Source organism: Myxine glutinosa, chromosome 1 (genome assembly GCF_964187855.1).
Source record: "Myxine glutinosa chromosome 1, kmMyxGlut1.1, whole genome shotgun sequence".
Classification (NCBI taxonomy): domain Eukaryota; kingdom Metazoa; phylum Chordata; class Myxini; order Myxiniformes; family Myxinidae; genus Myxine; species Myxine glutinosa.
Genome location: NC_136261.1, coordinates 337885479 through 337897606, shown reverse-complemented (window position 1 = coordinate 337897606; position 12128 = coordinate 337885479). Strand labels below are relative to the sequence as shown.

Sequence of the window (12128 nt, the reverse complement as noted above, 5' to 3'; positions counted from 1 at the left end):
ATGCAATGCAATTCTCACCTGACAACAGAGCACGCTTACCAGTAAAGATAATGGGCGATTCTGATGTTGCACATTGCCCGAACCAGAAGAAACTTCACCAAGGAGTTATCCAAGTAACATTCATGTTTCAAGGCCTGCAAAGATACAATTCACAATAAATTGGCTGTTCAAGCCCAAGTCCCTCGAGGCAAGTCCCTCGGAAGTAACAAAAAGGAAGACATAACGTCTCACTCAGATCACCTGGAGAAGCTGTGGTAAATAGTCTGCCAGCTCATCATCTGAAACATTGGAGATCCACTCCACAGCTGTTTTGCGCACCTCCTGATCTGGAAAACTTTGCAAAGAAACGAAGGAACGATCTTTTTATGCAAATTCAACCATTTGTAAACAAATATACATTGCTACCCTTTTTGTACCAATTAAAGGAAGTTTTTTTTTTTGTAGACACAAGGCCATCCACAGTAGTAAAATTATTTTGATACAGCTCGTTATACGAGTAAATTCCACCTTCTCTAGCTGACCTTACCCTTCACAGTCACCAGGGAGCTAATTTAAAACAAAAAAAACATGAAAGCAAAAAACAAAACAAAATTAAGCATTCCTCCAAACTGACCAAATGACTAAGTACAATATTTTAGCTATGTCAAGCTAAACATCAATTTTCAGTTTTAAGGCCAACCGCTTCTCAGTGGCAATTATACCGTGCAAAGAGCTTGGTGCAAAATGAGGGTGACTTTTTATGACTTTTTATCCCAAAGAAGCATGGCACACCAAGTAACTGTTTATGGGGAAGTATTCTTGAATGTCTTCATGGGAGAGATTGGTGCTTTGTTTCATCCAATAATCGTCCTTAGTCCAACCCTCATGGGAGGGGGGGGGGGGGGTAGAAGAGGAGGGAAGTGGGTAGGAGAAGCAAGGGAATTTTGGTGGGGAGCCTGCATTGTGGTCTCTTCCGGAGAGAGGACATGGCCTTTGCCATGGCAGCCGCCAACAACGCCCCACGCAGCAAGCCACGCCCACTCCCCTTCGTGCCGGGTTCAATCCAAGATCACAATCTGTTCACTATCAGACAGTGTCATCACTTGGGTCAAGCTGCATCCTGTAGAGGAGCTCCTAATGCTATTTTGGTCCTGTGTCATTCTCTATCTTGTCTGTCTCCTGAGGTGTGATTGGGCCCGTTAAGTGATTACATAATTTGGTTTCACGTTTGATCATGGACTCGTGGGCACGTATTTCGTACGGGTTAAGAGTAATTGTTTGATGAGTGTACAGCTTCAAATTGTATCCATGCCCCATGTTTTCTTTCAACAAACAACAACATGCATTTTAAAAGGCCATTTTCCCTGCTAGAGTGGGGGTTAGCCTTGCGGTCCCCATGACAATCTTCTCCATTTTGCCCTATTTTCTGCATCTCTCCTTGTTAACCCCCTTGCCCGCATTTCTTCTTCCACCATCTTTAGCCAAGTCTTTCTCGGTCTTCCCCGTCTTCTACTTCCTTCTACATTCATTTCCATCACTCTTCTCAACCAGTCACTTTCATCCTTCCTCAACACATGACCAAACCATCTCAACCTGTTCCTCTTCACAGCATCAATCACAGGCTCTATTCCCATCATCTTTCGCAATTCATCATTTGTCTTCCTCTCTCTCAACGATACTCCGCACATCTGTCGAACCATTCGCATTTCCACCCTTTCCAACCTTCGTTGCTGCTCTACATTCATTACCCATGTCTCGCTCCCATAAATCAAAACACTTCTCACACATGCAGCACACACCTTTCCCTTCAGCTTCAACGACACTCCCCTCATCATCAGCACGCCACTCAATTCCCGAAACTTCTTCCATGCACATCTCACTCGAGCAACCGTTGCTGAGTCGCTCCCATAAATCATAACACTTCTCACACATGCAGCACACACCTTTTCCTTCAGCTTCAACGACACTCCCCTCATCATCAGCACGCCACTCAATTCCCAAAACTTCTTCCATGCACATCTCACTCGAGCAACCGTTGCTGAGTCTGATCCACCTTCTCCATTCAGCATGTCTCCAAGGTAGCAAAATGTTTTCACACCTTCCATCTTCACGCCGTCTCCAAGATCCAACTCAACATTTCCTCCATCTGCAGCTCCCTCTGTGCACACCTTACATTTGAATGTAGCTGCCACACTGGTTAATAACCCTCTCAGACCACTACATTTTTGATGAACCCACTCAGCGCACATTCTACACTGAATGGAGTTCACTCCGACACCCTTCCTACACACAGCACCGGGCCACTTCCCAGTTCTTTCCACCTCACCACATGCTTTACCACTTGCCATCACCTTCGTCTTTCCGATATTCACCTTCAGACCTTTTGTCTCCATACATTCCTTCCACGTGTTCATCTTTTCTTTCAGTCCATCCATACTTTCCGCAATCAACACCAGATCATCTGCATACAACAACTCCCACGGTAAACCCTCCTTTACGTTCCGAGCCAGCACCTCCATCACAGCTACAAATAGTAGTGGACTTAGTACCGACCCCTGATGCACTCCCACCTTCACCTCAAACTCACCACTGTTCCCGTCCTTCGTCCTTACAGCTGTGCGCGCTCTTTTGTACATTGCCATCACTACTCTGATCACCCATTCCTCCACTCCTAACTTCCTCAATGCCCATGTCAATACTTTGCGTGGAACCCAATTGAATGCTTTCTCCAGATCAACAAACCCAAGAAACAACTTCTTCCTCTTCTCCATGTACTTCTCCTGCAACTGCCTCACAATGAAAAGCGCGTCTGTCGTTCCTCTTCCTGGCATGAATCAAAACTGCATTTCGTCGATCTTCACTTTCTTCCTTATCCTCCTCTCCAACACCCTTTCCAATACCTTCATTCCATGCTCCAATAACTTTATCGCTCGGTACGAGCCACACTCCAGAGGGTCACCTTTCCCCTTGTATGGAGGGACGAGGGTACTCAGTTCCCAATCCACTGGAATGCGGCCTTCTTTCACCACCAGATTACAGATCTCTGTCATTCTCTTCACACCCCAACTTCCTGCTGCCTTCAACATATCTCCCACAACTCCCGTCGGCCCTCCCGCTTTTCTACCCTTCATTGCTTTTATCGCTTCCTCAACTTCCTTCTCAGTTATCGTCTCTGCCAGTCCTAAAACTGGGTTACTCTCTATGTTGCCATCCCATTCATTCTCTGTATTCAACAGCATTTCCATATATCTTTTCCATCTTCATTTAATTCCATCTGGGTCGACAACGATTTGTCCCACTTCATCCTTCAAGCAACTCACCCCCATCACGTCACACCTCTCTTTCGCTATCTGCTTTGCAATCCTGAATACTGCTTTCTGACCCTCTTCCGAATCCAAGCATTCTCCGAACATTTTCCTACATGCCTCCTGCGCCTTTGCTACCTCTTTCTTTGCAGCCTTCCTGGCTGCCTTATAACTTTCATGCTCTGCTGTTTCTGCTCCCGTACCCTTCGCCTTCTGCCACTCCTTGAACTTCTTCCTCTTCTCGTCAATCCTCTTTCCAACTTCATCATCCCACCACCATGTTTCCGAGTGCCTCGGTGGTCCTTTTGTCCATCCACATACCTCACCAACGGCTCCCAACAGACTAGCTTTCATTGACATCCAACCACTTTCAAGCTCAACCACATCATCCTCGACCCTACTCAGCCTCTCTTTTAATGCCTCCCTTACTGTCACCTCTTTCAACCTCCACACCTTCATTCTCGGTTGGTACTTCACCCGCCGAGCTCTCCTCGCACCTTTCACCCTTACGTCGCAGACAACCAAGTGGTGCTGTGAAACAGCCTCCTCCCCCGGGATCACCTTTGTGTCCCGGAGGTGCCCCCTATCTCGCCTACGCACCATCAGGTAGTCAACGGTTGTCGTCGACCCACCTGACGTGTATGTAACAAGCTTATTATCCTCTTTCTGGAACTGAGTATTACAAATCAACAAATCAGCTCCATCAGCAAACTCCAAAATCCTTTCACCTTCTCCATTTCTCACACCATATCCGTAACCCCCATGAACTCCGTCAAAACCATCCATACTCCTTCCCACATGTCCATTTAGGTCTCCTCCTACCACAACAACTTCCTCATCTTTCACGTTTTCCATCAGCTTCTCTATCGCACACCAGAACTTGTCCTTCTCTTCATCGCTTCGACCAACCTGCGGAGCATATCCCGAGATGACGTTCACCAAGAGCTTTCCAATCATCATTTTCACCATCATCAACCTATCACTCACTCTAGTCACACTCACCACACTGCCTACAAACTCCTCAGAAAACAGGACACCAACACCATTCATGCCCTCCAGGCACCCTTGCCACACAAACTTGTATTTCTGTCCCTGCCTACCCTTCACCATTCTCACACCACTTCCCTTCCATCTCGTCTCTTGCACACAACATATGTCCACTCTTCTTCTGACCAATACTTCCACCACTTCTCCTGATCTCCCTGTCATTGTCCCTACATTCCATGTCCCAAACCTCAGAAACCGATCTCCACTTCGGGCTGTACCCTGCCCACATGTAGTTGTAATTGTCATGGTTCTCTTTTCGTGGGCACGTATTTCGTACGGGTTAAGAGTAATTGTTTGATGAGTGTACAGCTTCAAATTGTATCCATGCCCCATGTTTTCTTTCAAATGCACTAAAACCACTTGGTCTCGGAGTGAATTCAGAAGGTTCTGATCACTATTACAATTGTACACATCCGTTAAAGGACAGATTGCATTCAGGTGATTCGGGCCCAGAACAAGGTTGTGCCTATCCCTAACGACTCTGCTCGGTCATTATTCGAGAATAGGCGTATGGCACCGATCAGCGCAGTGTATAGACTGGCTAGGTGGTCCCACTGGGCAGTGGGCATGTCAAGCTAGGTATCATGGCGAATAGGCCGGTAATTCGGCCCTGGAATTAGTTGGCCACCATGACCTCTTTAACACGATTCAAATGGGCAACTGGACAATCCTGATGGCTGTACTTGTAAATACATGCATATAAATATGTGCATGCGTGCACGCACACACGCACCAATATTGTCAATGGTACATGATTTATCGATAATGATAATACACTCTAGTCCATAATTCTAAAACACGTTGAGCATGACATGCTGTACAATCACTCTTAGAACTTACTTTGAGTGAAGCAAAACAAGAGCAGAAACTGGCCCTAGTGGCAGCCACTGAGAGAGGAGAGCATATATATCAGGAAGAGCAGCCCAATTCCAGCAAGGAGCACTGGCAAGAACCAAAGGAAGGGCTTTCGGCTGAGCACTGAGATGGAAGCGAGAGTTCCACAATAGATGCTTGTCGTCCTCAGACAACCTGCAAAACAGGTTACCACCAATATACAAGCTATTGGAGCAACAATTATGTTTGACACTATCTAGATGAGCCTGTCAAAAAGACAGTCATTGTTCAAACTCAACATGTGGAGTTATTGATATACTCTACACAAAAAAAATCAAACATTTGAGGCTCATTTGATTGGATGATATGGATTTGTTTGCATTGATCCATACACTCCAATAACAAACACAAGGTCTGTGGAAGTTAAAGTAACGTCGTTATGCAAAAACAAAATGGCTGTCTGAAATTGATGTTCAAATTGGCAATGATGACAGTCCACAAACTTGTATTCGAAGAAACGTCCTTGATAATGTGTGAGGTCCACCATTCAGCAAAGTACAAGTTTGTCCTGTATATCTCTAGTTAAACAAATTAAACTACACAGGTATCTCTGTGCGGTGTTACAACATTCTTCAACCAGGACCACTAATTACTTCCACCACCGTAGGTGGACAGAGGTAATGTTTTCAACCCCGTTTCAGTCTGTGAGCAGGATATCTCAAAGTGATTCAGACAAAATTTGGTGGACAGGTTGGATGTGTGACAAGTACGAATTGATTCGATTTTGGTGAAGATCTGGCTCTGGACACCAGGATTTTAAAAGTGATTCTTCACCATTGAGAACCACCTTTCGAGGCTATTTTTCCCCACAGAGCAGGGGTTGGCCCTTTTCGGGCACCTTGGTCCCCTTTTTGAAGCAATGTTTTATGGCCGGATGCCGTTCCTGCTGGCAACCCTGTTAGTCGCCTTTTGCGACAAACAATTACCAGTGAACTGGCACTCAATTTGCCGACCTCGGAAGGATGACAGGCTGAGTAAACCCCCCTGGCGTTAATTGAGCGATCGACCGGGATTCGACCCAGGATCCTAGGATCCCAAGCTGGCACCCTAACCGCTAAGCCAACACCAGGCTGTTCTTCACCATTGAGAGATGGGACCAAAACAATATTTAGCACAATATCTCAAAGAGTTGAATGAATGAATGAATGAATGAATGATCGTTTTAAGGCCATTTTCCCCGCTAGAGCAGGGGTTAGCCTTGCGGGCCCCATGGCAATCATGGTTCCCTGTTTGAAACAATGTTTTTTTTTATGGCCGGATGCCCTTCCTGACGCCAACCCTTAGTCGCCTCTTACGATGCGCAGGGATATGGTGTACCTCTTCTAAATCGGGGTGCACACCGTGATCATTCATCCCAGCAAGCTGGTACTCAATTTGCCGACCTCGGAAGGATGACAGGCTATCATATCTAATGATATCATATCATATCATATCATATCATATCATATCTAATATCTCAAAGAGTTATGGATGGATTTTGACAAAACATGGTGGATGATTTGGGTAGCTGACATGAACAAGCTGATTAGATTCCGGTTCAGGTTTGGATTGGATTGGGATTGGGCTTATCGGTGGGATACAAAACAAACTGTTCAACCTGGTGGAGGTATGTGCTCTACGGAGTGCCGCTCTAGCTTTATAAAGAGATTGTTGGCAGACATGTTGAGCACAACCACCAATACCACCAAGTATGTCCCAAAAGTGTTATATTGGAGTTAAATCCAGAGATCATGCAAGCCAGTCCACATGAGCAATGTTGTGATCCCGAAATATAGCATGAATGAGCTTTGTGATCTGTAAAGATAACGTTTGAACCGAGCTGTTGGGCCAGAGTGATGACTGCAGGCATAAGCATCTCATTGCTGTATTCGGCACCAATGATAAGCACCTTTCTTAATGATAGTCCTCACAAGGAATTGTTACCCTTCGCCGATTTGAGTGTGGTGTCCCCGTGAACTGTGCAGTCCGACGACACCTTGTCAGTGTCCAAGAAATGGCACCGCAATTAACATTGCAAAGGGAAGCAACAGCAGTCACAGTCATCCACCCTTAGTCATCGGGATAGCGTGAACAAACCCATTTGGTGCTGAATAATGCCGAACTACATTCCTAAACTAACTGATGACCACATGGGCGGACAAATTAGAGAGGGTATTTACATGGGATGTGTACAGACATGCACGCAGATTTAGTGCGAAACATGATTTGTACATGGATTTCAAAGATCTCTCAGTTCAGGTGAGGATAATTCTACTGTTACATGTTGCACTTCCATTTTCCCATTTGTGCTTCTTTGCCCAATAGCCATGGTTTTCATACACACGATTCACAAACTTTCTGATCTCTGAATCCAGAGTTGAGTTCATATTATAGAAGTTCCTCAATATTTTTTTGTCTGGAGTATATATCCACCATATTAAACAAATCAGTGTCGGCAAATACCAACCCACAAGCCTCTTAAGTGCAAAATTAAACTTTCAGCATGATAAATAAAAAGTCTTTAAAACGGTAATATTACCTACCCAAGCACGGATTCCTTGGACAATATGTCACTGAGTTTTCTACTAACTTCTCCATCCAAGTCATCAAAGGAATAACTGGAGCATTTCTCGCTGGGTTGCGGTGTGGTGAACATGATGTCCAACCACAAGGCAGGAAAGTCAATCTGGGTACACAAGGAATTGTTTTTTACATTTAGACACAGGAGTACATTTCTCTCATCGTGCTTGCCCTCTGCCAATACATTAACTCAATGCATCAATCTATCCACATAATTTCACTGGGAGAGGAAGAGGAATAGGGGAGAACTTTTTTATTTATTTTATTAATTTGCATTTTTGGGGGTGGGGTGGCAGGGAGGTTAGGGCTTGTAAGGTGAGGAATTAATTCTAGGCATCTATGGTAATTCCATTCTAAACCTATATCTACTGTTTCTAGTGCCACGACCTTTCCAGACCACTCCATGCATTAGTAACTACTCTTGAGTCTCAGGCTGTGACCCCTGATCCTACCTTAAAGTCCTGCCATACACCAAATAACTTTCTGATGAAAAGTTATTCTGCATTTATTTTGTACCCTATATCATCTTAAACATCTCCAACAGATCCCCTCACAATCACCGCATTTGTAACGTATGAAATCCTGTCTCCTTAAATGATAGGTTTAAAGTAAGAGTGAGGTTGAACGAAGATACCGAATGTGTGTAAAATTCCGAAAAGGGTTGATTGGGATGGGCACCAGGCTCTTAGCTTGAAATTAATTCTCAGAATAATTGGACCACTCTTTAGCTTGGACAAGTACATTAAATGTTCCGCAGAAACTTCCCACCTGCAGAATGACCCCGTCCTGGTGGAGTTGGTTAGACATGCTGCTGCAAGCCATTTGCTTTTCTTGATTGGCTGGCCACAGGCACAGTAGCCTTGTTGCACTGGTCAGGACACTACATAAAAGGCACAAGGGAGAAAAATTAATAAACAAGGAAAATGAAAGAAAAACTACAACAGCACTCTTCGAGGTTGCGACGTTGATCAATATGCCTCCACCCACATTATTACATCATCATACATACTTGTACCAAGTTTGATTTAAATCTCTTCAGCCATTCTCAAATTATGAACATATTACAGACTCTAACCTTTGACCTTTTGACCCCAAAATCAAATCAGTTAATCTTTGCATCATTATACATACTTGTACAAAGTTTGGTCAAAATCCCATCACAGGTTCACAAGTTAGCGCAGTACCACAATTTCTACCTCACGGGACCTCTGACCTTTGACCCCATAATGCAATCCATTTATCTTTTCATCATTATACATACTTGTACCAAGTTTGACTTGGTTCCCTTCAGCCGTTATTAAATTACTCCGGTAACAAAAAATCGATTACAGAAACTGACCTTTGACCGCTTGATGCACAAATGTAATCAGTTAATCTTTTCATCATAATATATACTTATATCAAGTTTGGTCAAACTCCCATCACTGGTTCACAAGTTAGCTCTGCAACAGAATTTTTATTGAACAGGAACTCTGACCTTTTGACCCCATAATCTAATAAGTTAATCGTTGCATCATTATACATACTTGTACCAAGTCTGAACAAGTTCCCTTCAGCCGTTAAGTTATCGCAGTTACGAAAATCTATTACAGACTCTGACATTTGACCTCTTGACCCCAAAATGTAATCAGTTCATCTTTGCATCATAATACATAATTATACCAAGTTTGGGCAAAATCCCATGACTGGTTCACAAGTTAGCTTGGCAACAGAATTTTTACCTAACGGGACATCTGACATTTCACCTTTTGACCCCAAAATCCAATCCGTTCATATTTGCGTCAGAATACATGCTTTTACCAAGATTGGTCAAAATCCCATCACTGGTTCACAAGTTATTGCGGTAACAGGATTTTTACCTAACATGACCTCTGACCTTTGACCTCGTGACCCCAAAATCTAAGCAGTTCATCTTTACCTCAATATACATACCTGAACCAGGTGTGACTTCGATCCCTTCCATTGTTCTAAAGTTATCGCGGTAACGAAAAGCTATTATGGACGGACAATGTTAACCATTTGAAACCCGAGCGAACGTTTACATAGAGAAAAAATAACTTGCAGTGTAACCAGAACTGAAGATAAATAGGCATAATTTATTATAAACTAAGGTTTACAAACCTGGTTTATATCATGGAGTCAATGAAGCATTGTATCGAAACAATGAAATACAGATTGCAAAATATGACTGGAAAGTACAGCATAGCACATCAAATAAATAGATAATAATTGAATGTAGAGATTAGTAAATTAATGGTCTCCTGGAGCATTGGATATTTTTTATACATTCAAATCCCCGGCCTTGGCATCGCTGTCTGCACAAGCCATTACGGGGCTTTCGCCCACACTAACTTTCAATATTACCTCATTGGTCGGGTAGTCGGCAACTAAAATGACTACCCTCACTCACATTACACTGGCTCCAGGTCTTTAAAACAGCTGTTTGCCACAATCTCTTATCTTCCCCCATCCAAAACCTTGATCTCTTCTACCCTCTTTAATTCACCCCAGATCCACTTTTTTGAAATACCGACTTCTTTCCTGGAAGTCCTAGCAGTGTCCATGTGTTTTATACCTCTCCCACCGCCCCCCCCCCCTTCCCATGCCTCCTCCCCCAAAGCCCTCTCCCTCCCACAGATCCCCCGATGTCCCTGCTCTCAAATGTTGTACTTGTGTGCTTCCCTCCCTCTCCCCATATTGTCTCCCACTTCCTTTATTACATGTTTTATGTCCGTTTTTTTTTGTGATTAATGTTAGCTCTTACACGAGCCTCGATCTTGTATACAAAAATACAATATCAACGAAAAAAAAGTGAGGACCTCACCCGACATTCCACAAAATGGTCAAGGGTGGTTGTGGTTGCCTATTATGAGTAATATAGTTAGTGCCATGTACAAGTTATCAGGACAGACCTGTGTTGAAAGCTACCGATTATTGTGTAGTTTCCCCAATTGCATATTCCTGAAAGTTTGAGTTTGAGTTGAGTGAAAGGGTATTGACAATGCTGTAGCGAAATCATAGCATTCTGCAGCTCAAAGAGAAATTCCGGACTATATTTGATTATCTCATCATTTTCCATTACTGATAAAGCATTGTCCAATGTGTTCAATAAGAAAGCTTATCCAAATAAAAATGACATAATAGCTCGAGCGAAGTCGATGGCACCATCGCAAATCCCCACGCTTCCCACCAAAAGGAAAGTTGAAAGATGGCAAAAAGTTCCACCAGGAATGGCCCAATATCAAATTTTGAGTTTAAAAATTGACTGCTCTGACATGAACCAGGAATAAAATCCAAAAAAAATCGTTGAATATTTCATGCGTCTTTCAATGATGATTGAGCATACAAACTTTCATTAAAACGAGATAAAAATGTGCCCGTAATTGCATTTTTCAACATTTGACCTTTGAAACATGCTCTATGAGGCGGGCCAAAAATTATACTGCTCTCACATCTTCTTCCCATGTGGTGATCATAACTACCAAATATGGTGAATTTCTGCACAACTTCTCAGGAAGAGATAGTGTGACGGACAGAGGGACAGACGGACGGAGCCGATTGCAATATCCCCCTGTTGTTTTCAAAACGCATGGGGATAAAAAGGCACCAGTTTGTTAATTTGTGTGCCGGAAGAATGCACTCACTACCTTACAGTGAATTTTCCACATTATGATACTTTTCCAATAAGCAAAAGAAGGATCAAAATCCTTTGTTATTGTTCAACTTTACTGATAATTGCAAATTGCAGTAAAATTACGTCATACAAATTAAACTGTGGACATTATTGAATCGTCTTACTCAATAACATCAAATCATATTGATCAACATCTGAAATGCATTAATATTAATGTATTATTTGTAACAAGCCCTTTTTGTGAGAATACCAAACAATCTATCATTTCCCTTACAAAGTAAATTCCACTTCTTAGATTTCAGCAAAAAATTAACAGCATCAGGTAGGACCTACTGGCAAAAGTTAAAAAGCGGCATCGTGACCCATCCAAGCTCCTCTGGGGGCTTTCCACTCTCTTGTGCTGCACCCGAAACAGGCTGGGGTACAGCATAGAGTGTGATGCCAAGCAATGTCTCACGGGGCAGCTCTGATATCTTGACTCCAAAGCTCATCCTGCAGAACATGGCAGACAGGCCTCGGTCCCATAAATTGAGAGGAAATAGATGAATCATTCCATTGAAGTCACACAGCAACAGTATCATATAATTTCCAATAACATTCTGCCTGTATGACATTGTAAAATTGTTATTCGACTGATGTGAATGTTTCCTGGAGCTACGAAAGAGTTAATCTGATAGTGACAGACTTTGAAAGAAGAAAAAAAAGAAAAG

The 12128-nt window shown here is 43.2% G+C and overlaps 1 protein-coding gene across 4 annotated transcripts in view; it reads right to left on the bottom strand.

Annotated features, from left to right (window-relative positions):
• Nucleotides 1–12128, bottom strand: part of LOC137416603 (phosphatidylinositol 4-phosphate 3-kinase C2 domain-containing subunit alpha) — a 146874-nt gene that overhangs the window by 56410 nt on the left and 78336 nt on the right. For all 4 annotated transcript variants that reach the window (XR_013621791.1, XM_078769815.1, XM_078769814.1 and 1 more), the window contains 6 exons: nt 11752–11910; nt 8553–8664; nt 7748–7890; nt 5172–5360; nt 241–334; nt 40–134 (listed from right to left, as the gene is read on the bottom strand). Coding sequence is in view for 3 of the 4 variants with exons in the window: in XM_078769815.1 (XP_078625941.1) it covers nt 40–134; nt 241–334; nt 5172–5360; nt 7748–7890; nt 8553–8664; nt 11752–11910 (792 nt within the window). In the remaining variant the exon portion in view is untranslated. The remainder of the gene's footprint in view (nt 1–39; nt 135–240; nt 335–5171; nt 5361–7747; nt 7891–8552; nt 8665–11751; nt 11911–12128) is intronic.